The sequence below is a fragment of the Perna viridis genome, chromosome 10 (assembly GCF_037379345.1).
Source record: "Perna viridis isolate PV_CMFRI_1.1 ecotype Kerala chromosome 10, ASM3737934v1, whole genome shotgun sequence".
NCBI classification, from domain to species: domain Eukaryota; kingdom Metazoa; phylum Mollusca; class Bivalvia; order Mytilida; family Mytilidae; genus Perna; species Perna viridis.
In genome coordinates this window covers 20,911,934-20,939,736 of record NC_142454.1, presented here as the reverse complement: position 1 = coordinate 20,939,736, position 27,803 = coordinate 20,911,934, and the positions used below count along the sequence as shown (strand labels likewise).

Sequence of the window (27,803 nt, the reverse complement as noted above, 5' to 3'; positions counted from 1 at the left end):
CAACAAAAAAGACGAAGATGAGGGAAACGACATTTATTGGTTACTTTTAGTCTTTATTGATAACCTATCTAAAATATTATATATTTTTTTTTTAACTTTACATAAATTCAACGTATATACAGGAATATGAAAGTATATAGTAGTACTAAAGAATCTGTCTTTAATTTTTATACAAAAGTTTAAATAGGGTTCAGTAATAAGTACGTCGGAGCTTCGTACACAAAATCCTTTTACTATCAATCAATAATGTATATTAAGTAAACGTTAATTTAATTCCACAATTTGCATTTAACGTATTTATCGTATCCACGTGGACAGAAGTCACCCATGAATTGAAATTTGATAGGCACTTCAAACATTTACATTAGTATCAATCATCTCGCTTCATAACAACATTATTGTATATGCATATCAGTTATCATGCACGACAAACATAAATTTCAATCCACGTATCCACAATTGAGACTTTATCGTGGCTTAGTATTATAGGCTACCTTAATATAATTCATAGTGAGTTAAAGAGTCTCAACATGCATTTCAAAAAAACGATCATTAAAACCTCCGACATAACTGATCTGTACTGTATTCCTTTTAAAGAGCCTGCTAACCCATTACACTGCAGCTAATGATCAAGAGGTCAAGTATCAAACGGAGCAAATCATGTTCAAAGAAATATTTAAATAACATCTGAAAGCTCTATTTTTATTAAATTGAAAACAAATTTACAATGTCACTGTTTAGTCGATCAAATCAAAATCCAGAAGCGTACAAGGAATTAAGCAAATATCACAATGTTTTTCATACATTTCATTGTAGTCATTGAACATACAACAATGTAACCTTCGTCTAGAATCTTAGACTTTAACGTCGCATTCTTGACCATAGATACAAAACATTTTGCTAAATAACAAGAGCAGATTTTATTTGTCTGATTTTATAATGGTATGACTGCATGATAAAAACAAATTAAGTCTCTAATTAATACTCTGAATTGCTACACATATTATTATCAAGTAATTAGTAAATTCAACAGTAAGAGCAACAAGACTTCATACAACTTTTAAATTATAAGTAATATGATCAAAAGCACATTACCATTCTTATTGAAATTCATGGACGGAATAGGTAAATTAAATTACAGACGGGAACACTCTTTCAGGACGGATTGAAAATTACATTTGCATTGTTGATACTGATTATAAAAGCAAGCATACAAAAATAAGTTACAAAACATTGAATACTATAAAGACATTATCAAATGTCTTATAAATACAAAATGAAGTGGTAAATACCTCTTAAAATGAAATATATATAAAAATGTACCAAACATTTTAAATTAATCATAAATATAAACAGCAATCATAGTTATCAACACGAAAATCACTCAATTATCATTCCAGTTTTCGAATTAGCTTAAACCAATGAGTTTAAAATATAATTACTTAATGTTACAGTCTACACTCATGGTAATGGAATTAATGTCATCCTGGGATATACAAAAAGGGGTTGTGCGTCTTAATTATTATGTAGCAGGTAGACAGTTATTAGGGTAGGGTAGTATTTCAAATGAGTTAAATTGTGTCACCACCCCACAATTTCAATAAACATTGACATAAATATTCATAAAAACTTCATTGCAAAATTGTGCCTACCCAATACTTAGATTCGGAATCAACTCAATTTGTTTATATAATCGATCGATCTAGTAATTTTACAATTCACAATTATTCTTCAGTCATGCATGTGGCCTGTCATTATCCATCATCCAATATTATTTTACACTTTATCCTCCCAACCAAACCACACTTTGAATATAGTTCCGAATCCCCCATATAGAGAACGAAGAAGATTTCTACCCACTAAAATACCCAACACCCTTAACTGATAAATAATTACTGCTCCCGAATTATCACATATTCCATTGATAACCTTGAACCATGGCCAATTTAATGGATCAACACGACTACATAAATATAATAACAACATGAATATGCACAGTAACAATTCTGCCTTAACGATAATCATTTAAAACACTAGAAAAATTGCATTACAGAATTAATAATTTAATGTTTTATATTTCTACCTATAATTATGCTCAACTTCAGGGGCTGTTGGTCTCGTAGATACAGGTGGAAGTGATGAAGTAAGATTTGGAGTGTTGATTATGCCCGGAACATCCGTATTGCCATTTTCTCCAGCTCTCTTTGTATTCTCGTCGTTTTGGCGAATAACATCATCGTAACTTGGTGGTTGGCTACCCATTGTCAGTATATAGGGGGAGTTCTTGTCATGCTTAGGAAGAGGCGAAACAAAATCGACAAAACTGACACATCGTTTCTCTTTGGTCTTTACCTTGTAACACCTACAACCATATACAAATTTTCAATCATTTGAATAATTTATTCTACGCTCACAAGGTATATGTAGGCGAACGAGTGACCGACATGATGTTTTAAAGTTTAATTGTATATTGATTTTAAAATGCAGAAACATCTTGTCTATATTTCTTCCAGAGCATACTTTGATTCATTAGAGTAATTTACAAATTAATTGACAGAAAGAGCGTATTTGTATTAGATGTGACAAAGGTCACTCACAGTCGACTTTTACACTAACACTGGTTTTGGTATTCTAATCATTAGATTTGTCAGGTTTAAAATGCAAACATTACATCCAACGATTCTATCATCGACTGTGTTCATATATAGTCATTAATGATAATATAATCAAACGAAAACAATAGTTAAATAAACCATATATCTCCTTTATTGAACTTGAAGTGACAATTGCAAACATCTGTAGCGTTAGGACGTTGTGAAATAAGGAATATACCAGAACTCACCCGATTACAGCAAAGCCAATCAGGGTAAAAGCAATTAACAGTGACAGCACAAGTATTATTATCATAGTGGATGATTTCGACTTTTCTTTGTCATCTGAAATTGTTGATACGTATCTCAAATCTTTTACGTAACACTACTAATACATAGATACAAAATAATGCATTTCAAAATACATCAAGTTGTATGCGCTCTTCAAGTTTTTTTGTGGTTTAGGTATTCAAAGTTTTAAACCGAAATCAGTGTTACAAACATATATCACAATGCATTGGTCAACAGAAGAAAAATATCTAGGACATTTTATTTGATTGAATATTGTTCAAAATATTCTCGGCGTTGACAAACCAGGAATTGCAGAGTTGAAAAATTAAAATAAGCTACTTACTTTTACTTTCACCATTATCCGGCTTCTCGGTAGTAGTCGTAGTAGTGGTAGTTGGTGGGGGAACTGGTAATGTTCCTAATCAATAAAAACAATTATCGATTTTACTAAGTCAATAAATGTATTGAAAGCAATATTTTAGACCAATGAAATAACTTTTTCTCATATTATACGATCGTACTTGCAACCATTCATAGTAGAATTTCTTCAGAGATTCTGTCGTACTACATGTTTATCAATATAACATATATGGTTTTGGCAATCATTCAACTGCTTTGTCAAACGATTTATAGTCCTTCAAAACAAAAGATTGATTTTTCTTTAAGTGCCAATAATTATATGTGTTCAGTCATACCACAGTTAGATTTTAATTAGCGCTATGGTCGCGTTAATAACCTTAAAAGGGAACTCACCAAAGCAATAGGCTGTCTTGTCGACATTCAGTTGATTCAGAAAGTAGGTCCTGTAGTTCCCACAGTTTCTAACTTTAATGTCATACTTCACTGAACAATAACCGTCTTGATCTGATCTGCAAACCTTACGGTCTATTGTCTTTTCTTCCATCGATGGAATACTACCTAAATTCATGAATAGTTAAAAAGATTCATTCTTGAGTAACAGAACACACTTAATAATACGGTAATAAAAACATCATTCAGAAAGATTATGTGGTCCCTTTGTTATGTTGTATATTGTTGAAATTTTGTTTTCTAAATATAAGATGTTAGTCGGTGTCAATTTTCTCTTTGTGGGTTTTTTTCCCTGACTTTTCGAACTACAACTAAACCTAAGATATCCTCGGATAGAGAACAAAGTATGCTCTAACAAAAATTACCTTGCATCCACAATGGGAAGACTGTACCACATTGCGACATGGAAACAGATTCATTAACAATATCATTTCCAGTTAGGCTGACAATTTTGTACCACCCTGTGGACAGTCTACTGTCCTCGATTGCTACGTCATCTGATTGTAATGTGTAGTTCGATGATCGCTTTATTTCACCATGGAGGATTTCATAGTTAGATTCATGGCACGGATCAACTGAACATATATTTAATGAAAATAAAATTAAGCAGCTCGTTCTAGTAATGCTATTGTTTATTCATGTGTCGGCTAAGCCTTATGTATACATATAGAGAGCGACGAAAAAACAAATATTTGCATAGTAATGCTTTGTTAAAGAAATAAATAATGTATGTGTATTTTAAATTTGTTCCACCATTTGGTATTTGGTTTTGTTTTGATGTTAATTTTTTGGTGATTTTGTCTAATTTCTATAACTATAACACCTGGTACTTACATTCGCATCCAGGAGTAAATCCGCCATTATCAGATGTTTCTCCAACTGGACACTTTGACTCATTTCCTGTAAAAATGGGATTGTAAAATGACCCTCGCGCTATTCAAGATTTAGTTATTTTTACCAGTCATTGCATTTTCAAACTACCGACTTCTGTTAAGTATGCAATAGAAATCATAAGGTTACTGCATGTATATACAAAAGTTATCAAAATCTAAAATTACAATTCAATTAAATAACACAATAAAAGTTGATATGACGTATCTCTGCCATGTTAAACCTCGTTCATTAACCCTACTAACACACGTGGTCCAAGCCTATTTAGATTTAAATTCATTGTTAAAATACTTTACATTACTTCAATAATGATACATTGGTTAACGAAAGTAGTATCAAGTATGTATGTATTTATGTCTTAATTAAGGAGGGCGTGTTTATATGACTGAATGATATTTTTATTCCTTCGGGTAGCAAGTCATAGTAACTCGTCGGGAATAATTTTATACATTGGTAGAACAAGTTTTTGGTTGATTATTTTTTTTCATTTACTATACACATATTTTAGTTTTGCAAATATTTTTTTTACTGTACGTGAAAGTGCATCCTTAATGAAACCATTCACCTACAAAACATATTAACATTTACAACGACAGAACATTCGTGATTCCTACCGAAACAATAAGCCTGGTAACAACCATTGGTATGGGTCAAGTTGTAAACGTAATATCCATCACAGTTTTTGACCTGAATATTATAAGAGTGGCCACAGCAGTCACCGTTATATTCCGACACACAGGCAGTTACATCAATTGTCTGTCTTACTGACGGATGTGACCCTGAAATGGGTAAAACTCAGTATTTACTGCCTGCAATCACTATGTTAATGATAAAAGAAACATTATTTGTAGTATTCTTCTGACATTGAGTTGGTGTGGTGTTTGATATACCGGTAAAACCAGAAACACTTATAGCAATTTACAAACTAGCTTCTTTGGAGTAAGTTTAATGAACGAATATGGTGAAATCGTTGCATCTTTTTTCATATTAAACAGCTTTAATACTACTAAATGAAAAATAACTTTATCGTACTTAATTGAACAATTATTGAGAAAAATATTTTCATCTAACTATATTTGATCATTATTTTTGGGAACAGGAACCAATAGGCATATGAATCATTCATCTCTTCGAATATTTAAGAAAGGAAAATTCTGCAACAATATAATTTAGAAAAGATATTATTTAAATTTCTCTTTAAAGATATAAAGAGAATTTCTATGGTAAGTATGTCGAAAAGACAACGAACTCATAGGGATGAAAAATGTCAGCTCAAGGACAATGAACGACAAGGAATCCCTCATACCACCCGACAAGCTGTAGCTGTCTGGTAAACAATGTTAGACACAGGTACAGCAGAATAATTGCTCCTGTCGACTCCAAAAACATAAAAGTAATCTGAAAGTGTAAACGAAACAAGACATTCACTGGCCACAAGTTCCTGACTTGGGACAGACGCAAAAATGCGTTTAAGTACTTGTGCCTGATCACAACTCTCCCCTTTAAAATCTTAACACTTTGGAAAACAATATTACACAATTAAACATACCTAAAACTCCGTTTGAATAGGACAGAGTCCCATGTTAAAACAGAAAATAAAGAAACTGATTATACGTTTCACAAATAAACAAACAAAGGACTACTATCAGTTAATTGACATGCCACCAGAAGACAAGTTTAAACCTACAAAAAGGTATGTCCCCATCGTAAATTAAAAAAACTATGGAGACTAAAACAAAATATAGCCAAATGAAATAGCCTCACGTGTATCATGTTAGAAAACAATAAGCCAATTCGTTAAAAAAAATCAATAGCTATCTCTGAAATAGACTTCATTATTCTGGAATAATGAGTTTTATCATAATTATCAGTATTGATTAGGTGTAGTATTATATTGATTCCTCATAATTATCGTGACCTAATATACATGTATAATGTTCAAACTTTTCGTTTTGATAGCTTTAGAGACTGGTTTTACTAACAAACCAATACCAGACCAAAAAGCACATTATTATGTTACGCTAAACAGTCTCGTATTAAAATTATATTGATAATAGCACGAAGAGAAGAACTGAATTTAGAATTTTGTTATGTAGGTTTTCGAATCTGTGTTATGGCTTTGGTACACTTCAAGGTTGTCAAATATTGGATTAAAGGCAGATTTTGTATAATTTACACTATCAAGTAAAATGTATATAACTTACACTATACCAGTATTTGTGAAAAACAAAATATATTAATGACAAAATATTGTTAACGGAAATATATTGAGCGTAACACAAATAAGGCATATGATAGTCATTATTTGTCCGCATGTATACTAAGAAAAAGGTTTTAAGTAATACCATTCATCCATATTGGATTTGTAGTCCCGCATTTGAATCCGTTAACTTGACATTCAGTCGGCATCGTATTTCCTACCAGGCTCGTTGGTCTATACCATCCAGAGGTCAGAAAATTATCACAGAGGCCGCTGACATCCGTGTTTCCTGTTGATCTCTTCCATTCATTTAATTCTTTGTAATTGACAGACAAGCATGGGTCATCTATCAGAAATAAAATTAGAAATAGTGGATTAAAATAAATTGAACATTCCCATAACCTAATATAAATAAACATGCATTTATATTCTCGCATTTAATTAATATATTATCGAACTAAGTTTGCAAAGATTTATTTCATGATATTTTTATTTTGACATATTTTGCGTCGGAAATTACTTGATTGTTTATAACACTTGTATATAAAGGATAGTTTTTTTTCAGGCACGGTAGGATGAAGACTGCATAAAAAGTCTAAAATAAATCGGCAGTTGATAAGTATTTCTATGGGTATTGAATACCTTGATCATTTTTTTTTTCAAAGCTTTTTGTATTACATTTTGTTTTCTATTTTTTACAACTAGTTTTTGGCCGTTCTATTAAACTGAAAACACCTTTCATTTCAAAAACCTATTTAAACCAAGCTCTCTAATCAAAAATCCAATCTAAACTGAACCCTGAATAATCCAAAAACCTAACCAGACCAGACAGTTTTTTAATGTCCCATTATATCGATTTAAATGAATTTTGAACCTTGGTATACTAAACACCTGTCTAAACTGAACAAATTTTAAAGATTAAAAGTGGTTCGGTTCAACCATGTCTCACAGTACTATTTAAATGAATGAATAGTTTATATAGTAGTCGTTGTAATATTGCCATATCGGCCTGGAATATAAACAAAATGAACAAAAAAAAAGCAAGTTTATGTCAACTTACATTTACACCCTGGACTGAAACCATTGTCAGACGTCTGACCTGAAGGGCAAGGAAGCTCAGATCCTACAAGTATATATTGTTAGGTCGTTATAAAAGTCAAATGTGAAAGACAATTTAGACTTGGCAAATAAAGCAATTTATAAAACTATTTTAAATTTAGTATCACCGGTTTCAATTCGACATTTTGATATAGGTACATATCAAAAGTATTGTACCGATATCGTAACCACAAATGTTCCTTTATTAAAATATTCTTTTTTATTTAATGTGAATTGGACTATATGTGTTGTTTTTATCTTTAATATACTGTGAAACATACATGGTAAAAAAGTAATATTCAGTCAAATCCGGTACCTTTTTTCCTTTCGAACGAAAAATATGACAATGAAGGTAATTGTAAGATAACTGAAAAAAGTACCGAAGCAATATCTCTGGCTACAATCACTAACTGGCTTCAGATTGTAGACAATGAAAGAGGAGCAATTCTTCACTTGAATATCAAACGAATCAGCTTTACATTCGTATGGATTGGTAGCATAGGCTGTGACATTCTTAATATCACCGGTATCGGGAAAAGTTCCTGTAAGTGACAAATAGTGGTATCACAAGAGAGTACAACTTTATATAGAACAGAAAACAATAGTGTTAGTGACAACAATTTAATTCCTAAAAGGTTGTCTGCATTGGCTATTTAAAAGTATTTAACATATATATACATATTGACAATTCCATTCGATACCAAGACCTTATAGTAAAGGGCTAAATGACCTTACCATCCATCCATATTGGGTTTTGTGCCCCACACCTAAACCCACCAAGGATACATTCCGTAGGCATGCGTTCACCTGCCTTACTAAGAATTCTATACCATCCCTCTGTCAGTTGTGCATCGCATATATCATTATTTATATATGAATTAGCAGCAGACCGAGATGAGTCTTCTGCTGTTCCAAGTTCCTGGTAGGTTGTACAGGGATCACCTTCAAAGAACAATTAAGACTTTTACTGTTACATTTCTCAAATCATTCATGTTGTTCCGACACATTTCATGCATACACAACAATTCAAATTTAACACTTGTGTCAAGATTTCTTATCTAGTATGCTTTTATTATAATGATAAAAAGTCTACGTTATCCTGTTTTGTAATTTTGAATACATTTGTTCAAAAACCGAATTAAAACATTTTAAGCATTCACATTTAACGTGTGTGGCATGAATTATTCGATGGAGATAAAATGTACACTTTACGGAACAAAGAAAATGAAAAATTATACGATAAAAAAAATAACTTAAAAGTAATTATGCTGGAGTGATATCAGAGAATCGATTATAAAAGCGTGTTACTTGGATGTACAACCAACAACACAAAATATTGTTACCTTATTTTTTCCTGGTGGTTTAAGTCGACAAAACTGCTTTTTTTATTACGACAGAAATTATTAAAGAGATGTATAGCGCCACCATCGCACAAATATTAATATGCTTAAGCACTTTCAATTGAGACACATTTTTAGAAACACACAGTTTTTACCTTTTATTTTGTTTTATACAAGTGTATTAAGCCACTAATGGTTTTGTGAACATGAGAAATGCTTAAATGACTCCAAAAACCAAATCAGGGAAGAGTGTAATTAAAAATTCAAAGACAAATACTAATTAAAATGCTATTTCAAACATAGGAAATACAAACTATTTTCACATTCAGTGACCTACCTAATACAAAACGTGAATGTAGAATTAACGAAATGAAATAAATCTCAAAACGTAATACAAATATCATCCTTGTCAGTTTAACATTACTCGTAACAAACAATAAAATTTGAATCTATCCGTCTCCACTGAACGACATATCTTTTCGGCAAAACACTTCCTCTTAGTGTGATGGCTTGAAATCAATTGGCAATTGGATAATGTTATTGAAATATGATCTAGGATCTATATTCATTTCCATTTAAATGCTTATTTTTTCTGTCTTATAAATAACTAAAACAGTATAAATACGGCGCTTGTTTTTAAAAACCAATATATTTAAATTTTTTTTGTTTATGTTGCGTGCTAACATTTGGTGAATAGGCCTTTCTTCATTAAAGATGGCCATGATCCAAAAGTTTAAATAAACACACCATAATCTGAAATTGGCGGTGACTTCTTCACTTCCTTTACAACGGAATTTCCATATACGTATATACATAAACATGAATCACCTCAGCTGAGGTAAACATTAGATAGAATAATTAAGTCTTAACATGCTAAAGCTTCCAATTGCCAAGAATTCCAGTGTAATACAAAATTGATGTACTTAATCAATAAAATGATTTTTGTCATCCGGATTAAATTCATTGTCCAACGTTTAAATAAATATCATGATTTTCCACCTCAAAAATATATTAAATGATTTATTGAAATAATAAAATTTGAAACATCAGAAATACTCAATTTAACCTTCAAAAAAAAACAATTAATCAAAACTTTGATCTTCAAAATCTTGAGAAAGACAGCGAGCAATTAAGTAAAAGAAAACCGAAAGAAAATATCAGTCTTCAGTCTCCAAGGGTAGGAGGAAAGAATTATGTGGTCAACAACAGCGTAAAATAGATTTTGATTGTGTGGCATCGTCGATTAAATAAGTTGAAATTTCTTTCAGTTATATAACTCAAGAGAGAACACAAACAGAAACATCATATCAAAATATAAGTAATTTTTATTATCAGTTTTGCCATCATAATTATGTCATTGCATGAATGTTTATCAGAATAAACAAAAAACAGTCAATGTTGTGAATTATAAACATTGATGGTAAAATCCGTATCATAAGACGCTATATAAATGTAAAGTCTGTAAAATGATTGTACGCCTGGTCTCGATTTCACAAAAAGTCGTAAGTGTAAAGTTGATCGTAAGTAATGACGTCATAAACTAAAATAGCATTGTGACGTCACAATTTCGCACTTAAGACTTTTTGTGAAACCGACGCCAGGTAAACAAATTCTGTTTTAATCAAAATATTTTTTTACAATTGTTTTCTTTCACCAAATAGGTAAAAAAATGCAAAACTGCTAATTTTACTTTAAAGCTTTTAAGTTCAATATAAAGTGTCTATCTTCTAATATACTTGTACCTATTTATACTTACTTTAAGCATGCTTAGTTAGTACTTCTGTTGGGTAAAAAACAACATTTTTTCGTAAAAAAAAGTTTGACACTGTAAGAAATAAAATGTCGGTGGTAAAGTTGTTGAGTTCAGTCGAACCTGTATAAACCGCACTTTTTATCTTAAAATTTGTTTGGCTCAGCCAGGTGTTCAGTTTACAAAGTTTTAATCGAAGACATTTAAACGATATGTAAAAATAACTTTTAAAAGTGGTTTATACAGGTTTTTTAATGTTTTGCTAGATTTGTAGCAACTATCATTGAATGAGTACATTTGTGTCATTCATTTACTTTAAATATCATAGCTAATACCTGGAACATGGGTCGTTAAAAGATTCACAAAGGATCGATCAATAAAATCTATCACAGGTCTAAAAATAAAATGAAACTTTTCTGATACCTGGAAGGTTATTTAAACAGGATTCAAAGAATTAATCAATGGTTATGTCTGACATCCGGGTTTCAGTCAAGGTCTCAAAGAAGTATATCAAATAAATACCTGATTTAGTTTACTTCTTGTTGTGCCATTATAACAACAGACAAATGGTTGACTTTGTTTAATTATTTCATTACTATTAACTTCGCTTGATGAAGATTTTCATACACAATAATTTTTCTCTTCTTTTCTTTTTCGTTTCTCAGTGTTTAGTAAGAATGCCTACAATCTGCATCAATAAGAAATGTGAACATCCGGTTGTGCAGTGTATATTGTCATGTTTTACTCCTGTTATTACTCGTATAAAACTGTTTTACAAGTTATAAGTGGAATGACACAAAGCTTTAAATTTAAAATGTAAGCCACTGCATGTTATAGCAAGTTTGAACGGGACGAACTTGTACCACATTAAAACTCATTATCAATGTTTAAGTAAAGATAATTTCAATAGTTATTCAGTGTTTGTTTTTAATATTGTTGCCTTTCGTTTGTTCTTTTACTTGATACTGATAATCAAACAGATCTGGCAGCATCTGAAGCTGATACATACCTGTTGTTCAAGACTAAACACTGTTTTAGAAACGGAAAACATCATGCCCGATACTCTTTGTTCTTTATAATGAAGTAATCTCCAACATAAGTACATATTTGTTTACAATGTCATATTTTCTCTATGATTTTGACGTTATATGACGATCTCACAAGTGTTTCTAGAAAAGCAGAGAATGCTTATCCTACCATTGCATCTGATCCATACTTCGAATTTTTTAAGTTTGCTCATTTAATATTGTCAGTGTCTGCATGTATAATTTTACTTTGTTGTGTTATTTAAAAGTTTTTATTCTACTTGACCCTGGATTATGAGCATTCTATTTCTCGCTCTCATTGTATTCCTCTTGTTTTTCTTCAAAATTTAAGAATAAAATGACTTAAAACAATACTTAAGCACTATAAGTTGGTCAGATAATTGATTGAACTACCATTCTATAAAAACTTACTGTATAATATTACAGAGATTAGTTAAGATATGTTCAAATATTGTGCAAGTTGCAATTATTTTTCCTTTGTTTTTCTCCCATATGAGTAAATGTTATACATTGTAACATGTACTCATAATTTTACGTTTAATAGTATTGTAATAGTACATTTTATATGTACGAAATCATTATTGATATACATACCATACATTGAACTTCTTATATACACATCGAAAATCATTCATACAAAATTAAGATCATGATAATGTTTTTCGATTTCAGTGGATACTTAAAAACAAAAACGTGGACGTCATGTCATCCAACACCAACGGCAAGAAGGATATTTCAGGATGAATATTTCCTTATTGAAAACATATTGAAATTCATATGTTCTTACTGTTTCCATCGTAATCTTTCAGCATCATTGTTCACTAATTGTTCTCTAATTTTCTTTGTCTATTCCACGTTTCTAAATAATTTCAGAGTTGATGACAGAGACCATTAGTACCAATATAAACATCTGAATGGTGAATAGTATTCAGTCCATTCTAAATAAAAAGACTCATTCACTTATTGTCACGTTATTTTCCAAACATAATTAATAAGCATTTTTCTGGTCCCTTTTTGGCTCCCTATTTTTACACGGTGCAATTAACAACACCCAAAATCAATCACAGTTTTCATTTTGTGGTATGGCACTTTGAAGTATAATTTCCATGAAAACTGATTTGTTTAACGTGTCATAGTTTACCATTCCTCTTTCGTCTACTCTGGACTTGACATTTTATGCGCAACTCTCTTGTTTTTTTCTAGACAAGCAGAGGACCCATACCTTACCGGTGCACCTTGTCCATGCTTTCAGTTTTTAGTGGAGTCAGAGTTGCTCAGTTGCTTTTGTTACTTTGTATGACTTTAGTTACTTTATGTTCTTTGCTTTGTTTGTCTGTTTTCCATGTCTGGTCTTTTTACATTCTTTTGATTACCGCTATAACCTTGTTTCCCTTGATTGTTTTTCCATACACTAATAATCAATACATTATCTGGAAACCACATTTTCGACAAACACTGGACGACGCCAACTCTGACAAGGGCATGATCATGATGATATCATTAAACAAACAATTTTTTTGCGGTCATAAAAAAAGACATTCAAACTCATAAATTGAACAGTAAGTAAACATATGAAGAAAAAGGCGACATGATGGAATAACAAGATATTTTATATAAATATATAAATATATATATGCATAAATAATCTGTTTATACCTAATTAATAAAGAATTAAGAGTATTTGGCACAGAAAATATACAAAACAAAATCAGATATAAAAAAAAAGGTCATGGATATTTTTTCTTTGTTTTATACAAGGAGAATTGTACATTTCTGCACGTCACAACAAGAATAAGAAATACATTCTCATTAGGCATGGCTATATGGCTATCAAGGGCCGGTCCATGTGAGGGCATAATAGGCTTACCGCCCCCGCCCCCCCCCTTTAAAAAAAAGATCTGCTAAATATTGTAATATGGCGATATTCATTCACTAAACATGTCTTAATCTGGTTTCTTTTTATACCGTTTCTTGTAACTATGCCTCCTCTTCATAAAGCCCTGGATCTGCCCCTAGCAATCTCTCACTATACCAAGTCATACTGATATTTGCTAGAAACATGTATTTGGTTAACAATTTTGTGAAATTTGATGACTAGTCTCATCTTCATCAGACCTAAAAATATTCATTTAATTTATTTTCAAAATTAAAAGGTTAACCAAAGTAAACCTTGTAGTACAAGAAAGGTAACTCTTATCAATTTTTTTAACCTGAATTAAAGCTCCATAATGGCATCATCCTATGACAGAAAAACAGTTTTGCCCTAAAAGTGTGACTTTCATACAACTTTTGCATGCGGTGACTGTACATAAATTATAAATATTCAGTCAGTGTATTTTAAATACTTAAATAGAACAGATTTAGCACAATTATGTCTTATTAAATTATCAGGTAACAACAATACCAACTGGCAGATAAGTTAGAAAGGCACCAATGCAGCCATCTTTATACTAAAGGGGTGGGAATATAATTATTCTAAATTTGAGCAAAGAAAATATTATTACTCAGCCATGAACATGCAAAAAATATGATTCAATATTTTGCCCATTATTAAACAATGTAAATTTTCAGATAAAAAAAATTTAATTCTAGCTCCTGCATGAAAAAAAATTATAACTCATCATAAAATTCAAGGACCTTACCTTGATTGAATAACAATTACCTGAATAACTTTCATAGGTATTTAACTAGACAAAACATTTAAACTTTATTTCAAACTTAAAATATTTATGGCAAGATAAAAGATTAAATATTCTTTGTTAGTGGTCAAGTTAACTACCTGGAACACTTCAGGAGAAGACCAACTCTATTCCCTGAAAATAACTATGTACTCGCTGTAATAGCAACAGACTTAACAAATACTTAATGTCTATAAACAATTCATAAAATAAAAAAAAATTCGAACACTGAAACAACAATTTTTTTATTTTATGCATTATTCACATAAAATGTACCCATAAGTATACTGAAACCAAGGAAGTATAATATATTGACTAGATATTCATACTTCCACACTGAAATAAACCATAGAAATACAAATAAATACCAGTACATATTTTTCTGAAATAAATCTGGTTATGTTAATGGTTTAGCACAACAAATACTTTCTTGAGCTGTCATGAGATAGGCTTGTCTAGGCAGAATCATGTAATGTTGTAATGAAATCTATCACACACAAGATATCTTCAAAAGAAAATGGTTTTTTTTAAATACTGAAGATATTTGGCAACCACCTGGAAAAGAATTAGACATTTCATCCTATGAAAAATTGCAACATAAGTTTTCGTTATGTTTAGTACCAAAAACACACTGAATCTAGACATATGCATTGTAAGTGCATTATTTGTGTGTATTATGATTAAAAGTAGTCAAAATAAAGCTGAGAATGTGTACTTTAAAATAATATATGTAATTAACTACAAAAGTGTATGAATATTGTTTACATGCGAGAGTAATTTGCCTCCATGTTGTCAGTTAGCAGAACAGGTAAAAATGTGGATTTTCAGTATAATTTATTCAAGTAAATTTTGTGAAGAATTTCTACAATCATCATACCATTAGCATAATGATTATGGAAGCCTTATTTTCCAAGCTTTGCAACGGTATGCAACTTTAAGATGTCATTTGTCCTGGGAATTCAGTGAAACTTTGAAAATTACTTTTTTTACATGTAAAATAATGGAAATACTAGAAGTGGTTAGTGAGACCAAAAGAAAAGAATTAATTCATGAAAAAAAATTAAATAAAAATCAAATGATAAGTACATATCTTCCATAAATAATGTATGCAAAGTTTATATGGTTTTCACATAATGTGGAAAAAAAGTTGTTTTTAAAACTAAGACCAAAAATGTGTCTAATTGTTGCCTTGTGATTGACACCAATCCACATATAAAAAGTTGGACATACATATAAAAGCAGAAAACATTTCATAAAAAAAGCACTTTTTTAATTTATATCAGCCAAGGATTATTAGTCACTCTACTCACTTTTGATAAGCTTTACCCTGAGAAAACATTATGATTGATCAATCTACCCTACATACCTAAAATCATTTTAACAATTAGTCAAAGGTCGTAAATTGTCCTTGATTATATTTTATCCATATTTTAGAAAAGCAAGGAACTCTTACCCTACCGGTGCACCTGGTCAATGCTCCCAGTTTTAAGTGGAGTCTGAGCTGTTTGCATTTGTTACTTTGTATGTATGATTTTAGTTACTTTATGTTCTTTGTTGTGTATGTCTGTTTTCAATGTCTGGTCTTTGTCCCTGGACTGCATTCTCTTGATCGCCGCTATAACCTTGGTTCCATTGTTTACTCTTAGAACATAACTGAGTTACTAGTACAACAGCAGCAGAAAATATTGTATAAAATACAAATACATTACAGTATTCTCATCAACTTAAAGAGGTGTATTATTTTAATATCAAATACTTGTTTTAGTAGATCATTGCTCAATCATTAAAGGTTTCTTTTATAGACTAATAAGTCCAATATGTCATATTGCCTTTTCCAATCTTGTACTGGTAAGGACAGAGGCAATACAGATATTTGGCATGTACATTTGTACAGCTGTTATATTGGTGTACTTTATGTATTTACAGTTTTCATTACACATGTATATCAAAGCTTCTATCCTAATGTTAGTTAATTATCAATAAAAACAAGACTATCAAAAGACATAAGGCATATTAAAAGGTGATCAAGACACAAACATAATACATATAAACATTCAAAATATATAAATTACCAAAGTAAGCATGTGTTTCTGAAAAACTTTCTTGTTAAATTATTTTTTTTATGATTCCCAATAATGAAAATGGGAATTGTGATGTTTTGGAAAGAGGAATAAGACATTTTGAAATGAAAAAACTCAAAAGGTATAGTACCTGAACTGATCCATGCAACAAAAATTGGAATCGGTCATCAATCCGGTCTGTCATCGATCCGGTCAGTCATAGATCCGCCAAACCGATCCATTAAACCGATGATCTCATCACGTGACCACAGAGCGGTCACTGCATTTTACAGTTTTTGTTCTTTTCTTTGTTAATTTTATACATATTTACATAATGTAATAGATTTAAACATCAATTTATACTTTTATTTCACATTTCTTTCATTTCAAACAGATCTTACGTCTTTTCACATAATACTACTGCGATCAGATTGGTCACCGGTCTTCAGTCATCGATCCATCAGTGGTCAATCAGTCAAGTTCAAGTACTGTACATATGGATCATTTTTAAAAAATTTTTCCAAATTATTTTGAGGCTAGTTTGGTTGTATTTTTTTGCAATTTTTAAATGCTAAATATGTATTGGCAGTAATTTATTCAAATGATTCTTCAACTACTAAAATTTATATAAATGATCCACTGAGTGCTGCTTGATATGATGCAGAACAGTGGGTCATTTATGGATCACTTACTCTTGATAAAAAGTTTTACAATTTTTCTTTTGAGGTAAATAGTTCATAATGTATCTCCTGAAGCTGAACCATGGTATAACCATTAAAACTATCACAAGGAGATTATAACTACCAATAAAATATTGATTGTGCAACATTGTTAACAAAAAAGAAATTAAAATAGACTAAAATAAGCTCTATACTCATTATTTGTGGCTTTTTCCTTCACAACAGCAACAATTTCAGTCCCACTAGCATTAATTTTCAGGAATAGTTCACCATCCTTCGATGATTTCCGTGTCAAATCAACAGAAAGGACACCTATCATTTTACAGTCGTCTGCTGTAGTGTACTTTGGATCTGTATCTTCTGTAGCATAAAATTCAAAATGAGCACATTTCTGTTCATCCATAGTAGGAACATATCGATGTTCTGGCTCAAAATGTCCTATCTCAACATGCTGTCCCTTTTTCACATGAATATCAAACACATCATCTATAAGAGAACCTTGTCTCGGCTTCTTTGATTGGTCATCTATCCCTTCAATGTAATTTCTCTGCATTGCAACACCATAGGTATACCGTGAGACTCGTGAAGTTATTGTTCCCGGTTCAAACCCGTACATCACTGCCCCTTTAAGTACTGCCAAACCTGGATCACTAGGAACAATGACATCTATTTGAGATCCTAGTTTTTTCTTGATGGCATCTATCAGTACAGGAGATTCAGAAAATCCCCCTACAGCTAACAAAGTCCGAGTATTTGATAATTCTTTCTTCTTGAATAACATAGAAAGTTCATCTAAGACATGATCAATTGAAAAGTCAAAAAAAGTCCGAAACAAATCAGCCTTAATCCTGAGTTTGTCTGATACAAGTTTAATCTTCTTGTTAAAGTTAGTCTGATGTATAACGTCTTTTAATTCCTCCTCAGTAATTTCTTTATAGTTTTGAAGCCATGGAAGAGGTAATCTGACAGTCATCTTCTCACTATCCTCTTTGAAGCTAGTTTTAGCGTGTTCAAAGTTATGCATTAGCTCAAAATATTCAACAGGGTTGTTTTCCTTAACTGCATTAATGACATCTCCACCTAAGAGACGAACAAGAAATTTATAAAATTCCCCATTGACAGTAATACCACCCCAATGGCCACCACAGGCTTGATGAACTTCCCTCACTGTGTTGGGCCCAGTAACCTCATGGACTGTTATGTCTGTAGTTCCACCTATTAAAGTAAAAACAAAACATAATGTAAACACTGAAACATGATCCCTGTCTTCAAATAGACTTTCTAGGATTATTCATTAATTTTTCAAATTCTGGATATTTTGAAATGATGTTTCTAATATGACCTGCTCCAAAGCTCTTTAAACCACAGCCATGCTAAAAAAAGTGATAAACATATGACCAACATTTCGCGCAACACATAGACTACGTCTATTCATAAATATGATGGAACTAGTTCTATTAGAATCAAAATAAATCATGGTGCACCATTTTATCATTGTTTTACCACAAGCTGGCCACTTACATCAAACAATGCAAAATAAATGGCCAGCCAGTGGTAAAACAATGGTAAAATGGAGTTTCCATGATTCATTTTCTAAACAATATTTGGAAATAGTTGAAAAATACATGTAGAAGACTTAAGGATGAGCAAAACATGAGTCTGTGACAAGCATTTTAATGTCTAACTGTCACTACACATATAGGCTGTATTTTTCATCCTCATCTTAATATTATTTTACATGTACAGAATAACAGCAGGTTTGAAGTTGAGACAGGAAATGTCACAGATAGAGCGAGATGTGATGTTGTGTCGAGACATTCAAAACTTATGTTATTCTGTTAATTAACAACATCACTGTCGATATGACTTAACATCATCATAGGAAATTGCTGATATTTTTCAGTTTCACGCCAGTAGTCTGAGATGGAAATTATCCGGCAGTACGAAGAATCGAAAAAACAACAAAGTTGGTGGCAACTGTAAATGTATACAGAAACTTCTTCCTTAAAATTAATCATAATGTGCACCTCCCTCTTAATTGATTTCATATTGTTACACTATATGCAGCCAGCTTCTGTGAAATATTTTAAAAAAAATACAATGTACAAAATGTATATTGCATGAAATAAAAGTCCCACACTAAACATATACAATACAGAATCCTTCTTATTTGCAAAGGGGAGATAAACTGTGGCTTATTGCCGTTTATATCACTAGACAACTCAGCAGCCTCTAATTTCTGTATATAATCATTAAACAATAGAAACTAATTTGACATTTAGAGAACACTGAATCTGAAATTACTTTAGAATTTAGAAAATGACCATAAAAATAATTTGTAAAACAAATCTTTACAAAGGGGATTAGTTATGCCAGTACTGATAAACAGTAAAGTTGGTTGGTTAACAAAAGGCATGGAAAACTTACTAACCCCACTTAGTCATGACCAAGGATCCGGAAACGGCCAAAAATGCCGGTCATTGACTGACAAATTTTGCAAATGTCCAACAACAATTCTCCAATATCGGACATAAAAAAATTATCAACCCTTATAAATTACAGTCAGTGTGGTTTTATTACTGTATAAATATTCTGGCTACCTGTCTCCTAATTGTTTGCTAATGTGATGAAAAAGTAAGAGAGACACAATGTTTTGTTTACATGTCAGAACGTCCACGTGTGGTCGAAAACGAACTCATTCACTCGTTCCAATATTTTGTGGAAGACAGAGTATGTGATGGAATAACACAAATTCCAATATTTATCTTTAAATAACTACAAAAAGTGTTTTTAAAGTTTATTCTTACTCTAGGCAGGTAAAAGTCTGACACAAACATCTGCTGATATTTAATAAAATGTCTGACATGAGCTGTCAAAATTTCCAGACCCTTGGTCATGACAGCATGACTAACCCTCTAAGTAGGGGTAAGTTTTATAATTCTTTCTGAATTTTTTTTCTTAAATTCATTATAATTCCAAATTCAAATAATACCTTGTTTACTGTAATTTAAAATTAGATTTTTGTGTGGGCTATATGAAGAGCAGAAGCTTCTTGGCTTAGTTTTGTAAAACTGTTGGTTGAGCTTACATTTTCATAACCTAAGTTAGCCCTTTTGTAATTTTTCAATCGTTAATCATATCTTATTTTCTAACCTCCTTGATCAAAAATAACATATTTTTCTCCCTCTTTCATAGCAGCAATTTCCTTTTTTCCACATTCCTCTGTTGATATGCCAACTGGTTGCCGTCTGCAGTGAATAGAGGCAGCTTCTGGTTCCAATGCCAAGGTCAACTGGTCACTTGAAATGCCTGCCTGTTGTTCCAAAAATCAACAAAACCAAATAAATACTTGATATTGGCAACAGCAATCATATCATATTGTTATTCTTTCTTGCATTCATTCAATAAAGTACAAATATTTTTCATTCTTTAGAAAGACCATTCAATTTTCTACTTTTCATGCTAAACAAATAACAAGCAGTTGTTATATTGTCATTATGCAGTCAAAAGAGTTTTAAATCTCTTTCTAACAGAAGAAATATCAACTATTCTATAAAGCCGCTTTAAATAAAAAATCATTTTTATCTAACGCTAAACTCATCAAATACACATATTCCACCACTTCTGAACTTAAAACATACATACATATCCTATCTTGGCCATTATGGACTCACAAGATTATAAAAGAGTCCACAGTGAACCTAATGTAGATATATATATATATCGTCAGAACAATATATTTAGCGTTGTTAAAGTATCTATTTAACAATTCAAATCATCTGAAGTTAAATGTCAGATAAGAATAGGCTACAAAAACAATGTACCATTTCAGCAGCATCTCTCATAAACTGTTTAGCTTTAAGATCCCATATAGCTGGTACAGTTAACACCCAATGGATGTCCTTATTGGAAAAAGCCTTCTGCCCATGACCTTCAAGCAGCCTCCCTAAAATACACCGCTGGAAGTACTTAATTACTGCAGTAAACACATCTACTGCTTTCATCTGTTTAGCATTCTCTGAATCTATGGACTCTTTGATCATTGTGTCCTTTGAAAGCTGATCCTACAAAACAGGTTATATATAAACACAATGAAATGAACCAGAGAGTCATGAAGACCTTGAAGTTCAAAAAAGTCCAAACATGGGATATGCTACAAAAAACTATTTATTAAGATACTGTGAGTTGACATGGGTGTCTCATTACTTTAGCTATGATAATCTGAATCATTAAACCTAGCTCTGATAATCCAGCAAGTTCTAGTTGTTTTAAGATAGATCATGCCTAATACCTACAGTAGATAGATCATGCCTAATACCTACTGTAGATAGATTTTTCTGATTTTTCTCAGATGACCTTGAACGAACATAATGTGAAATTTTAAGAAAAAAAAATATAACATGTAGGTCACCAAATTTCAGAAATTAAGGAATTTGTTTACAAAATTTATCAAAAATAAGCAAACATTATTTGGCCATTGAAATTACATGTACATACTTCAGTATAATTTTGAAAGATGACAGAAAAGAATGCTCTGAGTAATAGGTTGATCTCTATGAAACATCTTCCATAAATTAAAGCCGAATTTCATTCCATAGAGTGCTATAATACAAGGACCGGTAGAACTGGATGTTCATGAGTCAGAATATCGAATTTCATATGAACACTGTTATCACATGTATCACTAAGGTAACAAGAGTGGGCATTACTGTCTAGATGACACAATTCATTTGTTTACATATGGATGATAGATTCTAAATTTAAACTGGACAATATTTATTGCTTTAAAGACATTCTAAAGAGTTCAAATATTGGATCATACTATGTGTAATACAAAATAACAGGTTGCAAGGTGTCTTAAATAGTAACATAAATTTTCACAGAGTAAAGTCACATTGCCACCCTTTGGTTTTACACTTGGTACGGTCCATTATTTTCCACCTTGCCACCCTTTGCTTTTACACTTGGTATGATCCATCACTTTCACCTCTTTGGATTGTCAATGGAGCAATACCTATATATATCATATATTTAGATTAAAATAGAACATTTTTGTATATGCATTATAAGTGTTTGCTTAAACCCTATATCATCTACCCTATATTGCATACCCTATATCACACCTCTAGACCTATATCGCATACCCAGTATCACACCCCTAGACCTATATCACATACCCAGTATCACACCCCTAGACCTATATCACATACCCTTTATCGCACCAGTGGCCATTGGGTTGATATAGGAATCTTGGGCTGATACAGCATGTGATACAGATTTTTACATGTAATATTCAGTATGTATTATCTGATCTGAATGATTCAACTGAATGGCAAATGTGATGCAATAGAGTCATGCAGACAAAAATACTCATGGTCAACTCACAGTAAAATAAATATATGTATCACTGTCTATTAAATATGAAAAATTGACTTCGACCTGATTTAATATTTTATCATTTTCAAATACCTTTTCATCATAAAGCATCATTTTGAAATGTTCAAAGTAGTACCATTTTGCCATATCATTCTTATCAGGATTTTCCTTATAATATATTTGAGCCTCATATCCAAACTTTTGAAATTTCTTCTTATTGTCAAACAATACACATGTAGGAGCCTTATAATTCATCCATGCCCCAGAATTCCATGTTGGGCAGATGATTTTTGGTTCGTCTGCTTTCTTGTTGAGGTAGGCGTCATAATCATGGCGAGTGCAGTAGGCATACCCAGAATAAGTTGTTCCAAAATCTATGGCGGCTACTACAAGCTTGTGTTTTATCTGTAAAACCAAAGTTATATTAACAATGAACAAGTTCAGAGTAAAAATCTAATGTGGTTCAGAATAATATAAGTGATACATGTCTAATCAAACCCCTTTTGGTTCAGTTTAAACAGGTGCATGTTTCACTTAGATTCAACATTTAAGTAGCACTCCACATAAGAATCATGCAAAATGTGATTCATGGTTGGAAAACCTACATATTTTTATTTTGACATTTTGTTTAAAATGTCATAGTAAACAGAGAGTAACATGTGGTTTTTCGTGCAACCCATGTTCATCGGAGATAAAAATTATAAAGAATGCACTGTATATTTCAAATTTAAGGGAGATAACTCTGTAAGTGACACTCAAATACAATAGAATCTATTGGATTTTCCATGTTGATTATCTCATAAGAGCAGGCAGATATGAATGAATACTGAAACATTTCACAATACAGACCCATAAAACATCTTAATTACAAAAATAAAAATATGTAGCCTTTTTTAGGGTGTATCACATTCTTCAGATTTTGCATGATTCTTACAAAGACAGCTACTTAAATTGATATAGAGGAAAAAGTGTCTGGTTTTGATAGGATTTTCAATTATTCAGGATATGGTTCAGACAGGTCACACTGTACAAATAGCAATGAGATTTCACAAATCTTCACAAAAAATGTTTCATTTTCTGTTTTCATATTGGAAGAGGAAAACTGCAAATAGCACAATTTTGTCAAAGACTTAAGTGTAATTGTAATATTTACAATATTAAAAAAATCAGAATTTTGGTAATTATTCCACAAGTCAAACTTAAGAAAGAACTAGAGATGTAAACTATTTCAAGTGCTTATTAAAAAATAAGTAGAATGTACCTCCATTTTATGAAAAATCCCCCTTCCCCTCAACCTATATGTACATTTTATGATCAAAATATTATAAGGATCTGCCATATAAACTACTGTCAACACAAATTTTACTTTCTCCCCTCTGCACAGTAGATATATTGTCGGAGTCACCATTTCAAAACTTGTCTGTAGTTTACTAATCCTGTCTTCATACCAAAGTATATTTAATGGTTCTAGCAGTTTAATAACATTTTAGTAAATGACACAAATAAATATTGAAAAGTATAGAAATGGAGCAATTTTATCCCAGTTCTTACTTTGGCGGAGTCACTGAGTGACCCCATTGTGAAGAATGGAGAAATTAAAATTTTGGATGCAGAGAGCCTTTGTACTTGTATTACCTGAAGTCTTTGAGGGGAAAACAAGTGTTGATATAAATAAGACTACTAAACTATTTATCTAACACTATCCTGTTTAGAGACCATATAAAATACATTTCTTGCATTCATGAACCTTTTTACTTACATCAGTAGCCATTATGTGATTGAAAATCTCCTCATTTCCTATAAAAAATATCAAAAACAAAATTAACAAAATACTTCATAAATATTGTACATACATATACATTACACGCAGATCCAAGGACTGGCGTGCCGGGCGTAAGAAAAATGTCATAGATTTAAAGTCTTGGGCTTGTGTTCCAAAAAAATTATCTGTGAAGACAGTCCTAACCACAGCACCAGTGAGTCAAATATATGAATTTAAAGTCTACAGCTGCCTATACCTCTAATTGGACAGAAAATCAGTGAGTCAATTTGGAGACTTACTTCCCTTCGCTTAAATGTTTTTAAATAGGCAAAGTCAAAGTCAGCAATATGAAAAATGATGATCATTTGGACTACTATAGACGTTGAAAAATCTGCAGAAGCAATATGTAAAATCAACAGGTATAATTAACCAAGTCCTGTAAGAGTGATCCCTTTCACAAACCAAGTATTGAAATACAAGTAACAGGTTGTTTTATAATGACAGAGTCTCCATGTACACAACTTATGTACTCTGAGCCTCAGAGGCTCCATGTACAGAACTAAAATACTGCAATTTTCATAGGTCATAAGTATCTAATGGATCTTTCACATCCTTGAATATTTTTATGAGTCTCACACATTTTCTTCTTAAATGTACATAATCATGGACTGTGTACATCCGTGACATGCAGAACTCAAGCTGACTGAAACAGAAGTCTGTATGCATTTTACATTTGATTTCAAGTAGTATTTAAGATTATTGTATTGCTTACAAAATGTATTTAGGACCCAGGTATTAAATAACTTCCCCAGGAATTCAGGTGTATCCCAATATTGTCCGACATGTAAATGTTCAATATTCTGACATACATTTCTTGATGGAATCCTATTTCAGTTTTCAAATGTCACATTGATTATCTCAGCAATCAAAATGTTTATGGCATGCAAATTTTAGCAGCAAATATCTGTTTCTCATATCTTGGAACTCTTGATATAAATTTCCAAGAAAGTACAATTTTGGGAGCATATCAATATAAAACTGAAGAATCATTCAAATATAAAAATTAAATAATTTGGTATCACCTTCAAACATAGAGATACATACATGTATAGTGGTTTAATCTGTCTCTGATGCAACCAATTTCTGGTGCAATTACAAATTCAGATTTCTTTGTAAAAAGAACAAGGGCTTGTGTGTATGGATAATACATCATCAAGGTCAGGTCAAGATGGGTTTAATAACAATTTCAAATCAGCTCAACATACCATACATGGTATAATATTCATTTTATAAGTTCACCATTGTGATTTACTGTACACCCTTATAAAACCTTCTATGCATTCAAAATTACATGTAATATTTTAATATTGATCTTCAACCTACAATAGAACAAACAGAACTACATGTATCTGTAGGATGCATTCTTCACCAGTCAGATGATACATGTCATTAAATGTACGCAGGACCGAGAATTTCACCTTTGCACTAGAACTAGGTTAAACAAAAACGAAAATAGCGGTCGATGACCCTTGTCATTCATCCATTCCTTGAGTAGATTAGCATTTTAAATCATAATGATTTTTTTCTAAAATTTGATAGAAAAATAATCCATGCTACATGTACATGTATTCAATATTGAAACAAAAAATGTCCATCAATTGTTGTTTTGAGTTTTTTTCAGAGGCTAAATATTTTGACCACCAGAATGGGGTTAACTCAGTATATATTACAAGATCAAAAATCATGTTAATTATCCAGTTTATTAACAAAATTATTTAACAAAGTGTTTTTGACCAATGAAATTGCATTATTTTTGTTGTGTAGGTGGAGACACTGTCTTTAATAAGCTTTTTAGTCATCTCCGTCAAAGAACATTTCACCCATAGACCATCTCAACCATACAGTCCCTGAACCAATCCATGCAACTATTTGACGGATCTATTACCAATAACTGATTGAATGCTGAAGGATCTACATGTATATCACATGACCAGTGACCAATCAGATTGCAGTTTTGTTATGTAAAATGAAGGTCTTGTAAATTTAAGAGTTTATATTTGAATGAATCCAATATACAACTATAATGAATTTGCCTTAAATCTAAGATATTAAATCCACATATTGTATTTTGTTAAAAATAAAACAAATGTAAAATAAAAATAATTAAATGATGTTTAAATTTACTGCATAAATAATTAAATGATGTTTAAATTTACTGCATAATGTAAATATGTGTAAAAATTCACAAACAAAACAACAGAATCCGTAAAATACATTGACTGCTCTTAGGTCACAAGATGTGATCATCGGTTTCATGGATTGGTTGATTGATTGACTGATGACTGATCAGTGATCAATGACCAATCACTATTTTAACTGAGTGGATTGGTTCAGATACTGTAGTTGTTTTGGTCATAGTTTTTAATATGCAATCAATTAAGTCATTTAATTTGCATTTGATTAACCATTCAGTATAGCCTGAAGAGGCTTCCCATCCATGAATGTGTGGACGAGCAGCCACTGTCATAAAAATTAGCAGTCGCCTGCAGTAACCCATGGCTACTACTAGATTAAAACATTGAGTTTAGGCTACCATACTTCTGGGTAAAATATAGTTGAGCATATAAATAATATTACACAAAATATGGTCTGGGCTACCAGCTTTTATTTCATAATTTTTACCCCGAACGACTTCCATCGTTTAATAATATTGCCTTGTTGACTTGGGCCAGTTGGGGCTAATTTTTATTTTTTCGTTATGATACAAAAAAAACAACAGAAATTGATTACTGATCAATTAACATCAAGCAATTGGTATTTGTTCTATGAACTAGCGTATTACGGAGATACTATACAAACCTTACAGATACGCCAAAAAGCCCTTACGTTTACCCAAGGTGGCAGGTCTACTTTCGTTTCGGCCAGGGGATGTTTCGGCCTATTCAGATAACACTAATACCCAACGCTATAATATAAATAAAAAACGAACTGTAACGTACTTATTATAAATTGAGAAAAATCTGGCTTAAATGTATTTAACTCTTTGGTCAAATGAGGAGACCGACTTTATCAAACAATTATGTAAATACTTGAGTACTCTGTTTGAAACAAGAAAAAATATGCTTATGTTATTGAAAAGAAGAGTACATCTGCATATTTTTAAAATGCACATTTTTAAAATGTATATATTGGATATCCTACTTTGCATGGAGTTATCTCTCAGTGTCCAG

The 27,803-nt window shown here is 31.5% G+C and overlaps 2 protein-coding genes across 3 annotated transcripts; both read right to left on the bottom strand.

The window, feature by feature from the left end:
* Positions 1-688: 688 nt before the first annotated feature.
* On the bottom strand, positions 689-9,772 carry LOC148604910 (uncharacterized). 2 transcript variants are annotated; one of them, XM_088549092.1, is made up of 12 exons: positions 9,559-9,767; positions 8,617-8,823; positions 8,262-8,423; positions 7,844-7,906; positions 6,929-7,129; positions 5,198-5,362; positions 4,527-4,592; positions 4,058-4,267; positions 3,636-3,800; positions 3,226-3,300; positions 2,843-2,936; positions 689-2,362 (listed from the first exon to the last, which is right to left on the bottom strand). In XM_088549092.1, the coding sequence occupies exons 1-12, from the start codon at positions 9,623-9,625 to the stop codon at positions 2,080-2,082; spliced, it is 1,758 nt and encodes a 585-aa protein (XP_088405218.1). In that variant the 5' UTR covers positions 9,626-9,767; the 3' UTR covers positions 689-2,079. The 2 variants fall into 2 exon arrangements, with proteins under 2 accessions (XP_088405218.1, XP_088405219.1); XM_088549093.1 differs by lacking the exon at positions 2,843-2,936 and having other exon boundaries at positions 2,199-2,362; positions 9,559-9,772.
* A 3,834-nt stretch (positions 9,773-13,606) lies between these two features.
* LOC148604909 (heat shock 70 kDa protein 12A-like) lies at positions 13,607-27,530 on the bottom strand. Its single transcript, XM_088549091.1, has 6 exons — positions 27,433-27,530; positions 24,571-24,608; positions 22,905-23,216; positions 21,260-21,499; positions 20,589-20,748; positions 13,607-18,650 (listed from the first exon to the last, which is right to left on the bottom strand). Exons 2-6 carry the CDS (start codon positions 24,580-24,582, stop codon positions 17,602-17,604), a joined length of 1,773 nt encoding a protein of 590 aa, XP_088405217.1. The 5' UTR covers positions 24,583-24,608; positions 27,433-27,530; the 3' UTR covers positions 13,607-17,601.
* Positions 27,531-27,803: the final 273 nt, after the last annotated feature.